This window comes from Vidua chalybeata, chromosome 3 (assembly GCF_026979565.1).
Source record: "Vidua chalybeata isolate OUT-0048 chromosome 3, bVidCha1 merged haplotype, whole genome shotgun sequence".
In the NCBI taxonomy this organism is placed as follows: domain Eukaryota; kingdom Metazoa; phylum Chordata; class Aves; order Passeriformes; family Viduidae; genus Vidua; species Vidua chalybeata.
In genome coordinates this window covers 44,156,904-44,180,151 of record NC_071532.1, presented here as the reverse complement: position 1 = coordinate 44,180,151, position 23,248 = coordinate 44,156,904, and the positions used below count along the sequence as shown (strand labels likewise).

General features: G+C 39.3%; 1 protein-coding gene across 6 annotated transcripts; it reads right to left on the bottom strand.

Moving 5' to 3' along the window:
• Positions 1–47: 47 nt before the first annotated feature.
• GGPS1 (geranylgeranyl diphosphate synthase 1) lies at positions 48–23,001 on the bottom strand. 6 transcript variants are annotated; one of them, XM_053937137.1, is made up of 4 exons: positions 22,808–23,001; positions 18,277–18,369; positions 8,936–9,006; positions 48–5,222 (listed from the first exon to the last, which is right to left on the bottom strand). In XM_053937137.1, the coding sequence occupies exons 2-4, from the start codon at positions 18,341–18,343 to the stop codon at positions 4,461–4,463; spliced, it is 900 nt and encodes a 299-aa protein (XP_053793112.1). In that variant the 5' UTR covers positions 18,344–18,369; positions 22,808–23,001; the 3' UTR covers positions 48–4,460. The 6 variants fall into 6 exon arrangements, with proteins under 6 accessions (XP_053793112.1, XP_053793111.1, XP_053793110.1 ...); XM_053937136.1 differs by having other exon boundaries at positions 22,813–23,001; XM_053937135.1 differs by lacking the exon at positions 22,808–23,001 and adding an exon at positions 22,119–22,533.
• Positions 23,002–23,248: the final 247 nt, after the last annotated feature.

The following is a 23,248-nucleotide window of genomic DNA, read 5'->3' as shown; positions in this document are numbered from 1 at the left end:
AACAGAAAAACTAAGATAAAGAAAAATAAAGTAATGAAACAATGTACTCTGTTTTATCGGTACCTTTAATAAAATCTTTAGATGATATATGCAAGTTACATAAATAATTATCAGAATAAATAATTTTTAACTTAAGTATCTCTCACAGTCTATTTGGGAAGCTCAGAGAAACTAGTCACACACTGTAGCTTTTCCTAACAAAGTCAAGTAAATTCTGTAAAAGAAGGTGAAATTACATGAGGCAGCCTCAGGAGGCAAAAATGAGTTCTCTTATTCTCTGAAATCTTTTCCTTGGCCTTTGTCCACCTGCCAGCTCTGGCATTCATCAGGCTCTTGCTGAGTGGGATAATTCATTAACCTGGACAAAAATTAACTTCTCTCCCTCAGGGCTAGTGAGTTAAGTTTATTCATAAGAAGACCTAACAGGCATTACCACCAAAGCAAAATGGATCTTGAAAGCAAACAGGTAGGGCAAGGAAAGTAGCTCAACCTACATGAGACAAAAATAATTTATGGTCATATAAGATATTACAGGCTTTAGCTTCCTGGAAAAAAAAAGTTTCAGGCATTTCGAGGTTGCAGAAAATCTTGGATTAATTTTGGATTACTTTTGTGAAGGCAAATGATGAGCCAAGATTCAACATTTCAAAAGTATATCCAGACTAGTATGTTTGTCCAGGATCAAAACAGAGTTTGATGGTATTATGTGTGCTTGGTATTAACAGCAGAATAGAAATATAGCTGAAAGAAGAATCACAGTGAAAGTACTGAGCAAATAATACAAAGAGCATAGTAAATACCAAACCTGAAATGTAAAATGATGAAGATGGGACAAAGAAGAGCAACAGATGCCCATATGGCTCTTCCATATGAATAAAAGCCTGGCCCAATTCAGTGATAAAGGCATATTAAAGCTCAAACCACTTTTACATGAGAAATGCAAACCCCACATTTTTATACCTTGCTAGCATTTTAACAATAACCGAGGAAAACAGTCATTAATATAGGAAATTTCTATAGCACATGCAGCCAGATTAACAAAAAAGCAGAAACAAAGAACAACCAACAGTTTCTTTCCCATTAACATTTCTATATTGTTTGTATCAACAACTGGCTACATACAAAGTTGCTCTGAGTAGGTACCTGAACAGCCTGAGTTCAAAAGGAGAGGAGAAAGCTTTCTCCTCAGGAAGGTCATGAAATGATGCAATTTTCATCATAATTGATGGGGTAAACATAAGCCTATGAAAAAGCAAAGACAGATGTCCCATCCAGTGGCTGGCTACTCTAAGACAAGTGACAGCACTCATTTACATCCAAGGAAGCACAAAATCAGAAAACAGACTGAGGTAGTGGGGAATGCTCCAGACTGATGAGTATTTGCATTTCTCTTAATATGAGCTGCAAGAACTAAACCCCCAGGAAATGCACTGATAGCCTGATCAAAGTAGAACTTCCTGGCAATAGTAGGAAGATAAGGGGAACCATTCTGGCTCAAAGGGACTGACATTGAAACAAGCATCCCCTTTGTTTCCCTGTGGACATCCCCACTTGCAACTCAGATTGCTATATTTTATGAAGATCGGGAAAAATCCCTACTCCCTGTGTTGTGGGAGGCATAGCAACAGAGGGGCACTCACACAACTAATTGTGCAGTCACAAGAACTCCCATGCTGCTTTAGAGAAGGGTTTTTCTTAACACTGTTTAGCCTCAGGAGCCAGTTCCAGTGGTAACATTGGAGGATATTGATGAACATGCACTGACTGATCTTATGGCACCAAATATAAGATCTACCTTGACTAAGGGATATCATTACTACTGGCATTTGTACTTAGAGACGCTCTACCAGCTTAACAGATGAAAGGGAAATATCTCACCCTCTTCTGACTCCAGAATACATCAAAAAAAGCTCTCACAATCCTGTTTATCTTAACCTAAGTGAAGAGCAACAATGCTCTAGTTGTGGGCCTTTCCAGATATGCCTTCAGTATATGCTTTGAATACTGACATCAAACACCTTGAAGGCAGAAGAGTAAGAGAGAGCTGCATGGCCTCTTGTAACCTGGGAAAAGAAAACTGGACCAACTGTTCCCTTCTTACCCATTTGTGGTTTAAATGGTCTGCAACTGGAAAACATCCATGTACCTACTCCTAATGAAGGCACATGCTACAAGATATAGAATTAGAATAAATACTGGGGTGAGTTGCAAGAGGAAAAAAAGGAGCAATGACATAGCAGAAATCTCAGATGGTAGAAAAGCTTTATACAAACAGTAAGAAAAGCTACTTCATTATGGAAGTTTGATTATACAGAACTGTTTACATCCAGCAACAGAACAGAAATGAAATAGCACTAAGTGCACTTTGCATTCTGTTGCAGCTGCAATATCCTAACAGGCACAAGGATACATTTCACAGTAAGACTAGGAGATTCTCCTGACAACAATGATCTTTTCAGTGCTTTCCCCTATTCAACATTAACTGCAACAGTGCTTAGAAACTTCCAAGACATGGCACAAAATAAATGTAATTTGCTGTAGATAGTGTTTTCACTAACATATTAAAAATTTACAGGTTTACTAAGCACTGCAAGTTATGAAAAAGGAATTACAATTCTTTTTCATTAACATTAAAGACAACTTTCACCATCTTTAAGCTATTCAGTCCTGGCAACCAGGACAACCATTCAGTGAAAAGCCTATTATTCAGTGTCTAATCAGACAAAGATTTCTCCTCAGCATGCAGATAAAAAGGACAGGCTATCATCCATAACTACATAATATTTCAGACTGAAAGCAGTCATCCTCAATTTTATCATGTTTGATCACTTTCAAAAAGATATTAAGGCTGCCCAGGGAAGACATTACAGCAACCTTCTTCCGTTAGTTTTCGCGGGTGGGGTGGGCTGAGATCATAGCTTTCCCTGTTTTCCAGGTACAGTAAATGAACACCTACATAAAACTATCCTTTAGCCATCAGAAGCCAAGCACCTCTGTCCATTTCAGAGTATGCTTGAGCTAACACCACAGCTTATAGTACCAATCCTACCTTTGATCCAAAGCATTACCTTACTACTCCAAGGCAAAGCTTAATATACCTGTGAATACTTAATATACCTGTGAACTGAACCTGATTAAAACCAGCCCAGGCAAGAAAAAAACAAACATCTCTACTTACATTTTGTTAACATTTATATCTATCTATCTATATATATACACACTTATATATACATATATATGGATACACACACACTTATATATATATATATATATAGATATATACATATCTGAGCAGAGAACTTTATTAGTTATCAGCCCCACCCCTAAATCTTGCTCTCAGTCTCAGTTCTGTTTTGGTATGTCTATAATTTTAAAGCTCTATTTAAGCAATTAATAAAACTGAAGTGGTATTGTAGCTTGTAAACCAAGATACTGTACTTGGTTTTAAGAAAAAAAATTACAGCTCTTGTCTCTTTGGAGAGATATAGAACATGCCTCCAGACAGCAATTCAGAACAGGAATGAAATATGAATTATGAATAAAGTCTTGGAGAAGCCCCTCAATTATAAGCAGAGATTAAAGAGACCTGCACCAATTATGGTGTCCTAAAGTTACCTGGTGTGAATTCCTTTCCACTTCTAATAGCAGCTCATTATGCTGCTATTTGCAGTTACATATATGAGCTCTAATGCACAGATTTAAGTTCCTGGCTACAGAATGTTTGACAATTTCAAAATCTAAAACCTGGTAAGCAAAATTACTGCAGAGCTGAAATCAGCAGCAAATTTACACTTTGTTGATGTGATGAAATCTTTTCTCTAAGGTACTGCAAAATCTTTATCAAGTCACAGTTTCAGACTGAGCATATCTTATTTGCATATGAAATAGTATCTTTCATTATTCACATTCCCCTGAAAATAACCACAGAAGCTGGATAGGATATTCACTCTAGAACATAGTAAACTGATCCACCTGATCTTCACAAGTCAAGCTTAGAAATATCACACAATTTTATGTGCATTGTTCTTGCAAGTGCCTTTTTTAAAAAATATGAATTTTGGTTTACAAGAGCATTGTTTAAAATGCATAATACATACGTCAACCTGATTTAATTTAACACAGAATTTCAACCAACATCCTATCATTGCCTGGTTAGGGGCATGAGAGTTTTAGGTATGAAACTATGCCTTTGATTGTGTCACGACTATTATATTTAGATTCAAAACTTGTTTTAGTTCTACTACATCTGCTTTAACAAAACCAACCGTAAGGAGTTATAGTTAAGACTTTAGAGATAATAAGGTATATGTTTCAAAACTCAATGACTAGTTATTTTTAACAGTAATTTCTGTAACATGGCTACAAGAGAAAGTTTTACATAAGACTTATAATCACAGCTCTCCATCTGGTTATTTTCCCATTTTCAAAAGAGTTTTAATCCACATCCAGAAGTTTATGTTTTAATTTTCAGGTTCTTTGAACATTTTGCTCAGCTGTTGAACTAGTGCTACAAGCTCAGGGTTTCCCCCAAGTGATTCAATTTGTTTATAGGCTTCAGATTCAAGCTCTTTCAATGTATTCCGAGTGTACTCAAAGGAACCAACATTTTCAAGGTAATGTACACAGTATTTTTTTATATCTATGTTCTCTGTCCTTTGACGTAAAATGTTTTGCACCTGAGTACTTTCAGGTCTTGACCAAATTGCATGAATGGTTGGGAATGAGAACTTGCCCTCAGTTAAGTCTTCACAAAAACTCTTGTTCTCACTATATTCTTTGGAGTGCAAGTTGGCATAGTCATCTCTTATTTGGAAGAAGAGACCAAGTGTGTTAAGAAGTGGCTTTAAGTCTTTTTTATAATTCGAGAACAGCTGCATGAGGCCTACAGCTAATCCAAAGAGACCGCCTGTCTTTTGCAGTACCATCGCTTTATACTCAGCCTCTGTAGGACAGGTGTAAGTATCCCTCCAGTAAATATCCAAGCCTTGACCTTTATGAAGCTCCAGAAGTTGACGGGTAAAAACTTTAACAGCATCTGGATGATCAAGGGTTAAAACCTTCTCTAAGCCAAGAAAATAAACATAATTAGCACAGTTGATTACAGATGGAATTCCATAGATACTGTGCGCCACTGGAAAGCCCCGTCGTAGCTTTGAGTTATCTTCAATATCATCCACAAGTAGGCTTGCATTGTGCAACATCTCTGTCACTTCAATGATAACCTATTACAAAAAGAGAAAATTGTTAAGTCTGTCACTGTAATTTAACCATGAGTTTTACTTAAAATGGATAATGTTTTAAAGAACTACATTCTCTATCACTGAGGTTCCTCTTCAGGCAACTTGCCTTTACTGTTAAGTACGGATTTATGCTTCTCTTCACCATCCAGTTTGTTCTAAGTCCTGGATCATATAGTCTTATGTGTAATGTTTTCAGCTTCAAAGTTAACTTACTCCCCAAAGTGCTTCCACTTACATGCTCCTCTTCACTGTTGCTACAGTTCTAAAGCCATTGTTTAGAAGTCATGGAATAACTGTTATTAGAAACGTGACTAGGGGAAAATAAAATAAACATGGTATTTTGAAATGTTTAGATTTACAAACCTGAAATCTCCCAAAGTCAGTTCTTGAGAGTGTCACATATCATCCATTATCACATTTCTCTTGTGAACCATGTTTTGGTAAGTGGAGAGGTCATCTTTCTTTTCCCACACTTTGTGTGGTTATATTCAGTACTGAGCTCTTAAAGGACAGACTATTCTCTCTGAAACATCATTTGGAAAATTCTTGGCAGAAAGACAACAGCCACAATTTCTTTTGAGAAGCTTCCTACATGCTGCTTGTTACTAGGTAGACCAGTATCACATACCACCTGAGGTGTGCAATAAACCACTCACAACATTAGGCTTGTAGCTGACTACATTTGAGTAGAATGTAACCTTAACAACTCAATCAAAAATGAAGAGTCTTAACACTACATGCTGCTTTTATTCCACAGCTGCGAGGTATATTCAGCATCTGCTTAAATGGAAATAAATTTAAGCATGTAAAGCTGCATACTGTATAAACTCACTGCAAAACACATCTGATTAAGATATGATTTTAAAGCTAATGAACCAGTTACATTCCTTAGCTACAAACATTGCATTCAGTCAAAATTCATCAAAACAACTGTTAAAAAACACTAAGACCACCATAAAATGGCAGCAAATATCTAGTATGGTCCTATTTGGTAGGTGCTGTAGGACAAAATAAGGACTTTGCTGTAAGCATTTTCTTGAGCACCAAACCGCATGGTGTTCAGTGAACAATGTCCCAAAGATTAAAACTCAAACCCCAGGAATTTAATCTCTTTCCCAAGATGAGATTGCAAGAACAACCTACTTAAACACTCATGAAATCAAAGGATAGAGTACTTACTGAAGTCAACTTCACACTCCTATTTGTTTGAATATACTTTTGGTCCATTATCTCATTCTCAGTACTATCAAGAACGTTTCCCTGTATTCTGTGAATTCATTAGATAAGCCTATTATAGTACTTCTTGTGCTAACCTATTTCATATCGCTGGCAGTTTCATGACCTCTTTCAGCTTCCATATATAAGGTTTAAAGGAAACAGTGTTTTCTGACTCTGTGTTTCTATCAAATTACCTTGTGAAGTTAATATAGTGTCAAAAGTGCTTCAAAAGTGAAGGAAAGGAGTGAAACAGTTCAGATATCTGAGTAAGTTTATTCTGGAAGACATCAGGAAGTAGCCTGAGAAAATGAAAAGACTGGTCTCCATAATGGAAGCTGAAGACCAGTACAGAGTGCTGTTATCTTACAACCTACATCTATCTAATCTCTATCTGCTGTGCTATCAGTCCAACACACAAGTTTCTTCCATCTCTTTATCTGCAATAGCTTTAAATTTTGCTTGACTCTTGCTAGACCATTTCAGTACCTTCTCAGAAAGAAGTTCACCTGCTCTCTAATTCAACAAGTTGAAGTGTCTCAGTGCAGCACCAAAAAGGAACTAGAAATTCAGTAAGTGTTGCGGGAAGAGATCACTTGGTTAGGATGAAAACATGGCAGTTAACAGTAAAATAAAATAAAATAAAAAAATAAAACAGTAAAATAAAATAAAAAAACAGAAACAGTGGCAGTTAACAGTAAAATAAACTACCAAGGAAAGGTAGCCTTAATTGTATAATCTAAATAAACTACACAAAGACAAATAATCTAAGGTAAGAAAAAAGTCCCAGAAAAGGGGACCAGGAAAAAAAAAGTACCAGAATTCAGATTTTTAATAAAAGAAATATAAATAGCTGGAAATTATTCAGGCTGTTAGACACAGGGGACATCTTATGATTACGGGAGATGTCAAAAAGATGACCAGAGGTGGTCCTCCAGACTTCAACCATCTTTACTTATTAAAATTAGTACTAAAACATACAAAAGCTGTAATAATTGCATCATGATAAAGACTAAAAGATGACAGGGTCTTGTTTTTTCCTGCCATTACAAACAACTTAAGTGGTAAAGGAGACATTAAAGCATTGGTTTTCTTTATAAAGATAATCAAAACAAGTGGTCCAAGTTTTCAACGGCAGTTACATGATCATCAGTTTAAAGTGACAGAACTGGTAATTTCTGTTCACACAGAGGCACTGCAGCTTTAGTTTACTATTAGCACTAAACAAAAATGGACCACATGGGTGCCCAGCAAAAGTGCAGGCAGCAACAGTCAGACTGCAACATAAAAAAAACCCTAGTTGAATAGAATGGAAGGTTTTGTTATAATGAAAGGGGTTTAGCAGGAGAAGACAGGCCTTGGGAAGCTGCAGAAACCCCATCACCAGATTGTCAAAACTCAACAGGGCTCCCAGAAGCCTAAAGCAGCTACAGAGCAAGCTCTGCTTTAAGTACAGGGTTGTCCCAGATAACTTCCAGAGGCTTCTTCCAATCTGAATTCTGATCTGTGATATTAGATTAAACCCATACAAACAATACACAGATTGCTATATTATTTGTTTTATTTGGATGTTTGTCTGAGCACAAAGGGCAAGATGTGTCTAGCTGACAATAAATTTTGCTAGACCGTTACACAGACAGGCTGAAAAATGGAAGAGTTCCTAGATTATGAAATGCAGCCTCTTAAATCACTTTGCTACTTGAGAGCTATGAAGTGTCCCTTTAAACCACCCTAAAAATGACTCCTTCACAAACTTTAAAGATACTTCTGCCAACAATTAATGAAATTAACAAAGGACCAGCTGGGTGTCAAAAACTACAACCAATTATATTGATTCGTTACATTGCCTTGGACAGAAAATATTTTGCACACTCTGTATATAGTTTAGCAAAACTACAGCCTAACCTAAAAAGGAGGATAATTTTTCATTTGAAAAGCCACAGTGTTTAAATACACAGCCATGCATCTTGCACACTTTGTCCAAGAGGAAAGGCAATGAGAATTCCTAGATAATCCTTCTCATTAGAAAATAAGGACTGCAGACTATATGATACATCCCTCTCAGTTTTAGGTTTGTAAAGTTGATTTAATTGCTGTCTTTGATATTCTTGAATCGAAATCTCAAGGTTTTATTTTCAAACACTATATTTGTGAAGTCTACAAGGTCTAACTGTCTAGATTCTTTTGTAAGTCATTAAAAACTCAGTGTTAGTAACCGAGTTATGTTAAGTGGGTAACAATGAGAGCTGCTTATCTACAAGGTTGAACAGAAGTAACTATTCTAGTAAGTCATGGAGGTAATTTCTTTAGCGTTGCATCACAGTAGAATCTGTGCTGAAGTTGTTTTCCTGAAAGTTCACTTTATATTCAGAAATAAGTGCATTTAAGATTTCTGATAAATTATGCTGTGTAAGAGAATCATCTGTTACCAGTGGTCTTGGAAGAAAGATAACAACCTTTTAAAAATAATTAGCCAGTACCTGTATTTTATCTTCCGGAACATTCAGCCAGTGATTAAAGGCCTGTGACAGTTTGGTTCTCACTTGCTTACCTACAATAAAAACATTACAGGCATTTATAAAAATAATAGAGTTTGTTATTAGGCACAACAGTTTGTCTTAACAACTACAGCTGATTTGAGACCAAATTAAAAAAACGATCAGTGTGACAACACAAAAGTGGAAAATATATCAGTGCATGGCTTGTTTCTTCATTGAATAAACATCAATTAGCAACAGTTTCAATTTTAAACACTTTGCAGGAATATTTAAAGCACGTATTTACAGGTTACTATATTTTGTTTTTACAATTTAATTAGTAAGGGGTCCTGACCATGTTGGTAGCCTGTACAGATCAGCTAGTTTTCAAGGCATGTTAATTTTAAGATTAAAAAATTTAAATTATGATTCATTATTAGTTGAAAGTATGGGTATTTGTTGAATAGCTATTTCTCTCAATTTTTAGGTCTATCTCCTGTAGTATTATTCTTTACTTGCTACTGTAAATTTCTAAAACAGGAAAGTGATATTTCATATACTTACTAAATAACTCTAAACAAAAATCTGAACAGAACATCCTGAACAGAATAGAACTTTCCAAGAATTCAGATATTTATCTTACACCCAAGAAATCTACCTACAAATAGGGTTTGGTCTGCTTTGGTAAAATCCACTTTGTTGGAACCAGGTAGTCATCCTGGCACAACAACATCAAATGACCAAGTTTGATGTTAAAACAAGCTGTTCTGTTCAATCCAGATACTTTCTACATGACAGAGTGAATTGCAATAGAAGTTAACCTTATGCCTATACATTATTGATATCTACTTTCTTTGGTAATTTGCTAGTTTTCATGTACAAATATTCATTTGGCATCTAGTCATGTTCAATATGAAATAAAGTCATCCCCTATCCACACTGAGACAATTCTGCTCTGAACTTTGAGATGTTCAGCTATGTATAGTATCTTGGAATAACTGCAAGACAAGTTTACAAAACCAGGTCTATATATACAGCTCATATAAACAAGCATTTGAAAAAAAGCTTTAAATAAACTTCAAAGCAAGTGCAACATAGACACCCATGGAACCTGTATTACTTGACTCAAGATGTACTGAGACGTAACTGAGATATTCTGCAATATTAGTCCTCATGTTGATAATTCCATCTTGCCCATAGCACCAAAGAAATGTCAACATTTGAATCTCTCCCTAAGGCTTCTCTATGACTGTGTAACCAGCCTATACAGAACAGAATAATAAGTATGGGTAAATTCACTTGCAGTGATAGACCCTGGAGAAAATGGACTGTGAATTGTTCCCCTTCCACCCTGCTTACCACCACCAGGTAAGCAATAGCTTTGTCGGTTGGGCTCTGTAGCAAAGGTGATAACCTTCCTCCCTGGATCAGGGGTCTGCACTTTTTGTCTCAGCTCTTAATGATTTCCACTACTTCCGGTCACCACCATCTCCTGGTCCTTACTAGACAAGATTAACAAAATAGTCCTCTTTTTCCCCCAGCAGCTCTGTCCTCTGCTTCTGCCACATGTGAACAGGCATTCTTACCTGGACATACACTGCCATTGGCTTGTTTTCTCCATTTTTGTTGTCTGTGCTCAGACAACAGTTTAAACACTAACAGTTTTCTGCAAAAAGGAAGGATTGTTTTGTCTCTCGTTGAGAATAACTGTTACAAATATTTGCCAAACTGTATGTCTTACCAGTTAAGGATTAACAAGTATTTCACCACATTCAGAACGAAAACCAGTCAGAAATAATATCACATTAAGGAACTGTATCTTATCTATAGCTGTTTATTCTCTTCTAAATTATTTAGATACAGACAACACCTGCTTTTTCTTTTTATACTAGGCAGCTAATCCTGTTTTTCTGAATGTGTTTCCCAGAAAATACACTTAAAGAATGTTGGATGTTCAGCAGCAAGCATTAGTTCATCATGAGGAACTTGACTACTAGAACACACTCTAAACGGACTATAACATATACAAAAGATTAAGCCACTTCAGTTCCTTGGTACAAACAGCATTTGAATTGTTAGGATTGTCTACTCTGACTAGCAAGGTTTCCTAGACACTAACTATTCAAGGAAAAAAACACTACCTGTATAGGGAGACATTTATTTTTCCTTTTATAGATGCAGATTTGCTTGTCTTCTAAAGGAACATTATTCCTTTGCTGTTTTACCTAATTCTGAAGTCAATCTTACCTGGTCTATGCGATAGCACAGCAATTTTCTGTACGTACAATTTATGCCTGCAGCCATACTGTGGTGGCAAAAGACAAAACCCTTCCAATACTGGTCTCTAAACCTGGATGCAGAAGACTCCATTCCTTGCCACAGCCCTCCTCTCCCCAAACTAGACAAGACAACAATACAGGGACACTAGGACAAAATTAAAAGGAGCACTGCCAGAATTATCCAGTTTCTTCACTGCTCTGTTAATTATTCTAAGCAGGCTATTGTAAAATTGAAGAATAGAGGTCTAACACCCAAAATTAGAAGCTCTACCTACTGTATAGAGCTATAACAATAGACATTACTGCACCAAGTTTTTATCAAAGCTCTGCTAAATGCATTTGGTTTAATCTGCCTAAGATCCCAAATTGTTACCCAAATCAAACAGCAACTATGGAAAGCTTTTCTCCTTAGCAATGCTGAGTGGAAAAGGTGAGAAAAATAATAAGAAATTCCTTCTACAGCTAAGAATGTTAAAGCTTTATCCTCCAAACAAATATCAAGTTAGATTAAAGATGTTGTATTGAGGACATTCCCTCCTCCTCTTCAGATGAGATGCTCCTCATCTATAGGAAAAAAAAAGGGAGAAAAATCAGCCAACTTACTCTTTATATACACACTTGTTCTTATGATAGGGCACAGACACAAAACCTACAGACCTCCATTCTGGACAGGCTCCTGGTTAGTATTGCTTCACTCTTGCTGTATTCAAGTAACCACAAATTATGCCCTTAAGGCAGCACCCCACTTACAGAGAGGTTATATGAAAGGGCTAGAACAGCATGGGAAAGAGCAGAGGGACTATTAACCTAGCCCCTATTACAGCTAATTCAATTCATTAGCCCAGCAGAGAAGACAGCTTTTTGCTAGGTTAGCTTCCTGACAGCTTTACGTACTGAGTCAGCTTATGCAGTGGATCTGCCACAATCAGTACAGGGTGAGCAGAAGATGCTGAGGATCAGGGGAAGGGGCATTGCCCTTCTGAAGGAAGTAAGCTCTTGTATTACTTCAGCTGTATTGTACAGCTGCATCCTCTGATGGATTAAAACTAAATGGATAAAGTCCCCAGACAGACCCCTCCAAGCATCTACAAGAACACTACAAACAGCATAAGTGAACTGCAGGAAGACAAGCAGAGAGCAGGCACATACATTTTTAACCTGTGCAGCTACTTGCACCTGATTAAGGTCATTGACAGAATTCTTTAGCATAACACCTCTTCTCAAAATCGGGTTAACTAGTCAGGGTTGTGATCCTAATTTGTGCCTTACTCCTTCTCACAGTCCTGAATGTCACTATCCCATGGTCACTGCAACTAAGGTTGCCTCCAGTCTTAATGTCCTAACCAATTCTCCCTTTTTTTTAAGTGGAGTCCAGCATAATGCCTTCCTATATCAGCACTGTGGTCACCTGTGTTAGCAAGAGGTCATAAATTAATTCCAGAAACCTTCTGGACTGCCTGTGTCCTGTTGTGATGCTTCTTCTACCACACTGTGAGGTAACTGAAGTATCTCATAAGAATCAGCATCTGTAAATATGAAGCATTTTGCAGTTTTCTGAAGGTCTCATCCACTTCTTCCTGCTTAGGCAGTCTGTAGCAAACACTCACTATATTGTCACCCCTATTGATCTGCCCTCGAAACTTAACTCATAACCTCTCAACAGGCTCATCTGACTGAAGGTAAAACTCCATGCAATTCAACTGTTTTCACGTAAAATGTAACTCCCATTCCTTGCTACCCCAGATTGTCTTCCTAGGCCATCCACATCAATCCACTGCAGCACTCTGTGTGATTATACCACAATAAAATTGTTGCCCTACAGTTGCATGTCAATCTCTACCTCCTCCCTTTTACTCCCAATAATGTATGCATCTATATAAAGGCACTTCAGAGAAGCATCCAGTCCTGCAGATCCCCAGAAAAAGGGAGATCTTTTTCTGGGGATCTGTCAAGTTCTGTTCGTACTTTCTTGTTGGAGTGCTTCCTAGTAGGAAATATACAGGGCCCAAAAAATCTTCTATAGGCAAAAGTGCTTGGCTAATAGCTCTTCAGTTACCTTTCACTTTAAATGATGTATCTAGAATATATGTTTAACCTTCCCACCTTGATTCCTGTGGCTAAATTCCTTTACTTTGAGTTCAACTGTAATAACTCTCTACTGGTAGCTTATGTAACACTACACTCACTGGCAGTACAAGTGTTTTATATCCTGTCCTGCATAAGTATCATAAATCTGATAGTCCACTTTACCATGTTGACGTCTTGTTAATTTAGTGTACATTTTGGGGAAGGTGAGAAACAAGATACACTGCTCTCTATGCACTAGTGGTAGTGTGATTCAAAAGAGAAAACTTCTCATAAACTAGGCAGGTGAAAGTGGTGTACCTGTGGGACGCTTGTACTGAGTAACAGGTGAAGCAATGAGGGTTCCCAGTCAATTTGGCTTCAGATGCGATCTGTAGATTAGTAAGTGTCTTGTTCAAATCAGCCTATACACTTTGTTTGCAAGTTCACTAATTCCTTACTTGATTGTGTGTAGTCATTTTCTTTTACTATAATCTCTGCTTTTGCCTTGACTCAGACAGGTGGATGCTAGCTCTTCCTGGTAGTCCTTGCTCTGCAAAGGAGGTCTCAAGGCCGTAAGAGCCAAAGCTCTGATATCAGCAGGAGCTGTGAAACTAACTAGCTGTAGAGAGGCAGTATCTGTTTATTCCTCCTGATGGTGAGAAGGGGGTTGAGGATCACAGAGAAGATCCACCTGGCTTCCTGTGGCCTTGGCCCTCATTCCAAAGGCCACACAGTCTTGCCTCATAAGCTTCAGACACCCGCTTGCTATATCCATTAGTGTTCAAGTAGAAGAGCTATAAGGTTAAGTATTTTAAAGGTGAAACACACCTTGGCAGTCCTTCCCTCACATCCCTATCAGGGGTATCCAGAAGCAGCAAACCTCCCTAACACAAAACTACATGTGGAAGCCCCTATTCCCTACAGGAGTCAGTTTCTCCACTATCTGCTCAGTCTCACCACTTGCTGCTGCCCCAGGTGCTGTTCTGATGCTTAGTTGTATAAAACCATAGAATCATTTAGGTTATAAAAAGCCTATAAAGAGCTTCTAGTCATGTGTCTTCTTTCAATGCACTGAACCTATTTGGCAACTGCACATCTGTTCAAGGAACAGGAATCTCTCTCCTGGTGCCAGAGGTCATCAGCCTTTACCATTGGAGGAGCATCCATCTGCCAACCTGATATGCAGAGACTATTTCTGCCCCCCTGTCAATATACCTGGAGGTTTCAGACTCTTGAATCTGTAGAGTCTTGTACTTTCAGTTATTATGATGCTGTGCAAGCCTGCTGACCTCCTTCCACCATTCCTTTGCTTGGTGACACAGGTTTTCCACAACTACACACCTTTAGAAGCAGGGACATCACTTGATTCCGGCTAGTGGGTGCCCCCAGGCATCCATGCAGCTCACAATCTAGAGAGGTGCCACCTCCCTCAGGAACTTGGCCCAAGCGGAGGCCTCTGATGTGCCAAGTGTAGTTGTGCCAGTGGTAGCGATCATGGCCTGTGATGCTTAACCCCTTTACCAGGCTGACCAAGTTCAACAACCCAGCAGAAAAAGCTGAACAACAAAGCCAGTCTTGACTGTTTAGCTTGCTAAACAAGACCAGGAAAGACTGCAGCCAAGACGAGCAGGACAAGAATGGGAAGACACACAGTCATGAATGGGATTGGAATCTGCTCCTTTCAACAGCAAGCTATTAGCCATATCAGTTTTATGACAACTGAAATTCCATATACTCCTTAGTGCTGCAATATCAGCTACTGCTGTTAGCTCAGACTCTCAAAAATAAAAAAAAATCACCATGTGTGTGAATTAAGTAATTTTTGAGACAAACCACAACAGAATCTATGAAAGTCAGTCCTGTACTAAGTGACAAAATACTAGATTAAGCAGAACATTGCTAAAAACTAGAATGGCAATGTTCCACTACAATGAGATTTTACGAGAAAAGTTACTGTTCCAGAATCTATGTTCTTCTCCCAAACAATAACTTCTGCTCAAGAAGGAATAAACATTAATTACCATACTAAACATTAATTACCATACTAGCAGTTAAAATAGCACCATACTAAAAATACCTTAAGCATAGTAGCTTCCCTATCCTAGTGCTGTTTGAAGTCAAAGAAATATACAAGGTTACTCTAAGTATCACCCTGAGACTGTTACCCTTAAAAGTCTTATTTCAGCAAAGGGAAATGGAGTAATCAATTACCTCTACTAAGCAGTTAATACTTAGCAGTTACAAAATTTGTGTTCTTACACTATTGACAACATTAGCAGGCTTTTCCCTTACCTGCTGCCAACCTTAATACAGTTATACAATCCCTTTTTATACTTTGATATGTATCTACATTCATTCAACCATAGGTTACTAAACTGCTTGGAGAGTTTAACTAGTCTTTCAAGATAAGGAACTGGACTACTGTAGAGCAATAGTGTACATATTTTATACTCAGCCATGCTCTCTGCAAAGCCCCTCAGAGCTCAAACTGATCCAACAGAGAAACAGCTTCTTGTTCCTATCATTGTGCCTGCTCACTAACAAGACAAGAGATTAACCAGGCAAGTTTTTAATAGGTTAGGTGAATGCTACTACCTAATAATTTGATTAGCAAGTTGAGAACTGGCAGAAGTAAAGCAGCAGGAGAATACTGCCAGAGGCTAAGAGGATGGAATGAAACTGCCTCTTTCAACAAGAGCCTGTTATATTAGCTCGGGCATCTCATTTGAGCTCCACTCCAGGTAGAAACAGCATCTGTAAGCCTGTTTTTTCCACCCTTACTGAGCACTGGTACTCACACTGACTCCAAGATTCACATATGTAACATGACCTGTACTTGGCATAGCTGACCTTAGGCAAAGCCAGTGTTTCAAACACAGTAAACACGGTTAATTTATGACTGGGAACCCTCATTGCTTCACCTGTTACTCAGTACAAGCGTCCCACAGGTACACCACTTTCACCTGCCTAGTTTATGAGAAGTTTTCTCTTTTGAATCACACTACCACTAGTGCATAGAGAGCAGTGTATCTTGTTTCTCACCTTCCCCAAAATGTACACTAAATTAACAAGACGTCAACATGGTAAAGTGGACTATCAGATTTATGATACTTATGCAGGACAGGATATAAAACACTTGTACTGCCAGTGAGTGTAGTGTTACATAAGCTACCAGTAGAGAGTTATTACAGTTGAACTCAAAGTAAAGGAATTTAGCCACAGGAATCAAGGTGGGAAGGTTAAACATATATTCTAGATACATCATTTAAAGTGAAAGGTAACTGAAGAGCTAATTAGCCAAGCACTTTTGCCTATAGAAGATTTTTTGGGCCCTGTATATTTCCTATCAGGAAGCTGAGCTTTTCTTCCTGGTATCTACAATAGCTTTAACAATAATTAGCAGCTAAAGATACAGAGGTGTTGCAACATTTCTTGGCTAATGAGAATCTAATAAAATTAAAAGTAGACTTAAAGATTATGTTTGAGGAAAGCAAATTTTTCAGGACCAGTGCTTGGAAAGCTCTCTGTAATATCACAGACTCATTCTCAAAGTAGTTCTCTAGAAAGACCACCACCCAGTTCAACATAGCCAAAAGGAGTACACATGAGGAAATGGGAAACAAGCCTTCTGGCATTAAAAAGGAATGCAACTGCCAAATTCATTTTCTTAGTTTTCAACTCGGTACTAACTGCCAAGTCAAATAAAATCCCGAATGTTGGCAAGAAAATCCTGGATATTTGTAGAGGTTAATAATGAAATTCATTATACACAGGTATAGTGAATTAGGACTCAGAGGACCCACTGTACTGATATACAGCTCTTGTTGCAGATATGCAAAAGCCACTTAGTACTCTGCCTGTTATTTATAATGCTATTTGTCTAGATAGAAGGTCTTCTACCCTGGTCAGATATAATTTTGATCAGAAATATTTCCCTACTATTTACCCAAATTTTTTAACTTCCTTAACTCTTCCAGCATGCAATATAAGCTGGACAGAGGGCAATCAGGCATTTATGCAGTAGTTCCAATGACAAAGTTGTTCCACCACTATTTTTACAAAATTAGTCACTTTGATAGCCTGTATGGTCTTTCTTACACTTTAGGTGTACAAATAGAAGTCACAGCAATCTGACTGTTTAGTCAAAGAGGCTTCCAAGGGGCACATCCATACAGCAGTTGCTTTCAAACTGCCTCCTGAATTCTGCTATACTGTTCAAGACTGAAAACTTCATGTGAATGTATTGCTGGTGACCTGATACTACACAAGGACTGGCTGAACCTCTGACACGTGAAGCAAGCCATGAATATGGACAGCTGAAATTGGCAATAAGAGCACCTGTCTCTACACACACCAAGGAGAATAAATTACACGAGAGGAACAGGTTAATGAAAACCTCCAAAAAACAACCCAAAACAAAACCAAACAAAAAACCCAAACAAACAAAAAACCCAAAAAAACCCCAAACAAACAACCCCAAAAAAACCCCAAAAGACCCCCAAAAAATCTCCCAAAGAACCCTAACCAAACAAAAAACCCTCAAACAACACCCCTCCCCCCTCAACCAAAAACAAACCCACAACCCGCTGAGTTCAGTACAGAAAGTAACTAAAGAATAAAATATTGTCAGCCCTGAGTTTAAAACCAGTATCAAGTCTTCAGTACTTGCCTCTATCAGTTTTTAAAAGCAGCATGTCAGCTACTCTGGAGAACAGAATAACTGCAATATTACTTACTAGAACTGCAATATTAATGTGGCAATATTACTACAGACACAAGAGCTATTGTACCAATCTCACACAAAAAAAAAAAATAAAGGTGGTTCCATAAGAGGAAGAAAAGAACAAGTAAAAGAGAAACAATGAAAAGTATTACTTTTTATTATTCTTAAATCCACAAATCAAGAAGAGAAAAACTTCTTGGCTTCTACTTCGCAAGACAAAAGTTGCTATAAAAACAATATTGATATTTAAAACAACACAGTACAATGAAACTTGCCTGGTAGTTGAAGCAAATACTGGTATGGCTCTAGGATTCTTTTAGATGTTTCATCCATCCCATCCATTTCTTTATTTCCTAAGATGTAGTTCACTGTTAAAGAAAGTGTTATTAACACTATTTAGATTTAAAAATTTGGAAGTAAACAGTAGATGCATACAACTAAAATGTCAGCTGACTTACAGGTTAGGTGCAAATATTCCAATTTTGCGCATGACACCTTCAGTATATAAAAGGTTTCCAGATGTCATTTACTAAGGAAACACATATAATACATGCTAAATGGAGTTTTCTTTAATTAATTATGAAGTTTAAGCCAACTCCTAGACTTTGTTTACTTTTCTGTATGTAGTAGATTGCTTAGGTGATGAATTATTTAAAACTTTATCATTCATAACAATAAAGCTCCACTGAAAACCTTTAAAGACACTCATACAAAACCTCACATGACTAATATTATTAGATCTCCCTAAATGCTTTCTCCATACATTAGACATTCCAAAAGTGGTAATGTCTAAGAGCAGAAAATACACCTCAGACCAAGGCAACCTGAAGTAGAATACTAGCTTCAGTCTTTTGATATAATTCCTCAATCTTTTGTTATAAGTCAAAATAGAAATATACCATTTTTCTATCACTGTTTAAGCATACAGACAGCTCTACACACTTTCCTATACACCATAAATGTAACAGACTCCTATGAATAATCTTTTAGGATCCAGGGCCTACAGAGCTCAACAATTCTCTATTGATTAGCTTCAATTCACATACTTTTGGTCACCTCCATCTGCATTTTTTTCCAGACTGTTTTCTGTGATAGATTTACTATCCTTTCACCTCTACCCTTCCTTACTGCACACTGCAGATGCAGCAACTCAAAAGAATTCTTCTCATGTAGTTTTAAGACAGGAACTGCAGCAGTAGCATAAAGTCTATGCTACTTCAGCATCACTTCTCAGATACTTTGCTAATATCCTGCAAAGGAATTATTTCTTTCCTCCTGGAGCAAGTGAATAGTTATGTAAATTAATGTCCCGATTTTGGCTAGAATAGAGCTAATTTTCCTCCTAGTAGCTGCTGCAGTGCTGTGTTTTGGACTCTGTGTGACAACACTGTTGATAATGTTTCAGCTGTTGCTAAATAATGCTCACTGTAAGTGAAGGACTTTTCAGTTTCCCAAGCTCTGCTAGGGAGCAGGTGCACAAGAAGAATATAGCTGGGGGAGTATAGCTCAATCAGTTCCTGTCTATTCCCATTCCCACTTCCACACCCACAAGCATTTGTAGCAGTCTGTACTTGGGGAACTGATCTGTGTTAATAACTATTTTCCAAGTTTAGGTATAGATCAATTCCTTTATTTGCTTCACTCTGTGTATTCATCAAATGTATTGGCACTTCAGGGGCAAGAAAGGCTATTCAACCAAATATAGTTGTCAATAAAATGCTTGTAAGGCTGCACCTTTTGGGAAAGCTTCGCATATTTTCTTGGCAGTGATGATAAGAAGTATAGCGTTTCCATCCTATCCATGATGTGCCAGCACAACTAGTGGTCAGGCCACACACTAATCAAAATCAGATTTGACACTCTTGACTCATTTTGTTGCCAGCTTGTTTTTATAACTGAAGTGCTTTCAACCAGCACTGCCACTGAGAGACAGCTGTCAAACTGTACCCTTACATATAAAGGGTAAGTCTCAAAGGACTTCAGCGAGGAGGTAAAATCAAAGATTTTCAAAGTCTACCCCCAGATGTTTTAAGCAGAAAGAATCTGGTAGAGATAGATATAAGAATATACTATCAACCTAACAACTGCCCTGTGACTATTATTTCTCAAAAAGCCACACAGACAGTGATAGAATTGAAAGTGCATAGCTATCCAGCTAGGCTGAGAAGAGATGTTAGGATTGGAAGTGCTCTCCTATAAAAGCTCTTGCTTAGAAGTAAATGTTAAAGCTCCTCCTCTTCCCTCAGGGAATTAGGTCTCTTGCTCATCTGTAAGGCAGTAAGCCAATATTCAGAATCCCCAACTAACTTGAAATTCATTAGTAATGTACAGCACCAACCTAAATATTTGCATCTTTCTGCACCAAACTAATAGGAGTTCACCTGAAATACTAAATATCAGCAGAAAATTAGTCAGGTACTTCTGCCACAAGTACAGAGGTTCTTACTTTCTTTTTTCTTTTAATAAAAGGCAAAAAAGATCTAATGAACAAAAGTAACCAATCTCAAATCAATATAATCAAAATTTTCTGTACTACTATTCTACCATTAAATGAAATTCTATGTAAATCTCCACCAAGGAAAAAAAAGTCTGATTATTCATCAGACAGCTACACATTTAACACCTCCACTGGCACATAAAGAGTGAACAGAACCTCCCCCAAACTTATACATAGAAAGGGACACTTGACAAAGAAACATGTAAATGAAATTCATTACAAAAGCCTCTAAGCAGAAATACCATGATACCAGATGTGTAATATTACTGCTCTTTGCACAAAATTATCACATACAGCACACTTGGGAAATGCCTGCTATTAAGGGTTTCCTGCTGAGGTGACTGACCGATTTGTTATGGAAGTTACACTGTTGCACTGAGAAAGACTTCTCACTGATTTACACACAAGATCTCAAGTCACCATCTCCCACCAAAAAGTAAAAGCCAGCAGATAAACAATAAATGAAAGGAAACAGCAAAGCCTTTTGCTAGTGAAAATGAAAGAATTTATTACATCTATGCTTATTCATAGGATTAAAGCAGTTAAGGTCATTTTACCTTTTAAACCAGCACACAAAGTTGCTGCATTTCAATTCATATGCATGACAAAGTTAATTTTCCACTTATTTCTCAGTATCTTCACATAGGCATAAAGAACAGCCACAGACAACAGTCTTTTGGACTGCATCAAACCTTATCTCTGATGACCTCTTTGAAAGCACACATGACGCTAGGGTAAGATAGTGACCTGGGCCTCCATAATGTGGAACTACTCTAAAGCAATACTTGAAGCTATGATCTGTGTCTAGAATCTTTCTAGAGAGGATGAAAGTTGATGAGTAATGACGATTAATTCTAGGCCAAATGTCAAGAAAAAGTTTCCCTTTGGAACTTTGCAAAACAGCTTCCCACACTACCCTGTTCCATTCCACTCTGCAGGCCCTTCTTCCCCTCCTCTCAAACATGGGGAATGTAATAGTCTGAAATAGTCCAAGTTAAATATACAGATGGTATTTTAAAAAGTATTATTATCTCAGGGGCTGCAGTCATAGTGCAATTACAGAGACAAATACCAAAGAAGCAAAGAGCTCCAGTATAAAATGAACTATTCAGGAAGTTCTCAAATCAGCTCCATCACAGAACTTGGTACACTGAGACATTGGCTTCGTTGTATGCAGTGAAGGGGAAAGAAGCCCCAGATAGGGGGAGCAGGTAGGAGTGAGAAGGAGAGTTTCAAAAGGAATACACAGAAAGCATAGTGAATATGTACTGCTCCAAACAGAGACTACCAGAAGTCTTAATCCAATCGCAACTGGGACACTAGTCCACATTCCCATTCTAATTAGCAGAGTCGTGTTTATAACCCCTCCCAGGCTGACACCGAATAACACCTCGCATTCAAGTTGCGGGCGGGCAAGCTTCCCACAGGTGGAAGGGCAGTCGCAGACTGGTGCATTTTCCCCGAAGATGCAGCTAAGTAAACAATAGCTTTCCAGAGGCGCCACTCCAACACTAACGCCAGAACGACACGAGCATACTGCTCCTATGATCGTGGTTCCATTTTAATGGAGATTTCCAAGAAAAATTGAACACGAATGCTACAGAAGCCAGAGAACAATACCTTGGCCGCCAAAGTCCCGGCACGCAGACGGGGAGGGTCTCTGAGCTGCGGGCTGACCCGAAGACAGAAGACGAGTCGGCAAAACCCGCGACCGCAGCTGGAGCGCTGCGTTACGCGGTTAAAATTCACATTTCACAGAGAACATGAAGCTGCTGCCGCCAAACTCCCGCCACAGCTAGACCGACGGAAGTAAGGTTCATTTTTTTCGGAGTTCAACACGACAGGCGCAGCCGCCTCAGCTGCCTCCACAACTCCAGGACGAGCGGGCCCAGCTCTTCAGCGCCATTTTAGGAGATCGAGAGCCGAGGATGCATCGCTCCCCCCGCCCGCCGTCCACCCCCATTTTCTGATCGGCGCTGTCGGGCTCAGCCGCCAGGGAGGGCCGGGAAGCGCCGCCCGCCGCCCAGCGCAGCCCCGGCCCCGGAGCGCTCTGTCAGTCACTCCGCCCGCCCCGGCGACCGCCGGCACCGCCCAGCAATACCGGTGGCCCCCTTTCCCTCGGCCCCTTCCCGGGCAGCCTACAAGCCCCTCCTGGGCGGGGCGGGGCCGCCGCAGGACCTGCTCCCCCGCGGCCGGGCTCGGACCGGCCCCTCCGAGAGGGGCGCCCCCTCTCTCTCCGCCGCACAGACCCCAGCGCCCCCCACCAGCCACAGCCACCTAACAGGGCAGCCGACCTCACCTCACCTCACCTCACCTCGCCTCGCCTCGCCTTGCCTCGCCTTGCCTCCTCCTCCGCCGGCAGCCAGAACCCTGCCCCTGAGCAGCCACCGCTCCGGGAGTGGTGGCGCTGGCAGTGGCAGAGCCCAGAGCGGAGCGCCGCCGCCCCCCTCCTTCCTTCCGTCCCGCCGGGCGCCACCTTCCCCTCCTGGGGGGAAAATGCGCCACCGAGCGCCCCCCGCGCACGCGCAGGCCCCGCCCACTCGGCTCCGTAGTAGTCGCTGAAGTGCCCCGCCCCCCGCGCGCGGAGCACTCTGGGAGTTGTAGTCCACTGAGCAGCGTAGCGCTGTCTGCCAGAAATGCTGCTAACAGCGAGCAAGAACAGCGTTCCCCATGAGCACCCTCGGCGCCGAGTCTCAGTTTCCATAGAAGTGGAGAAGAATGATGTCAGTATTTCCGACACGAAGGCCAAT

Excerpts from the sequence above, each read along its gene's own strand:
- GGPS1 (XM_053937137.1), bottom strand. The coding sequence starts at position 18,343 with ATGGATGGGATGGATGAAACATCTAAAAGAATCCTAGAGCCATACCAG. Across the intron at positions 9,007-18,276 it reads GTATTTGCTTCAACTACCAG|GTAAGCAAGTGAGAACCAAA; the intron begins GCAAGTTTCATT and ends TTTTTATTGTAG. Across the intron at positions 5,223-8,935 it reads TTCCGGAAGATAAAATACAG|GTTATCATTGAAGTGACAGA; the intron begins GTACTGGCTAAT and ends TTTTTGTAATAG.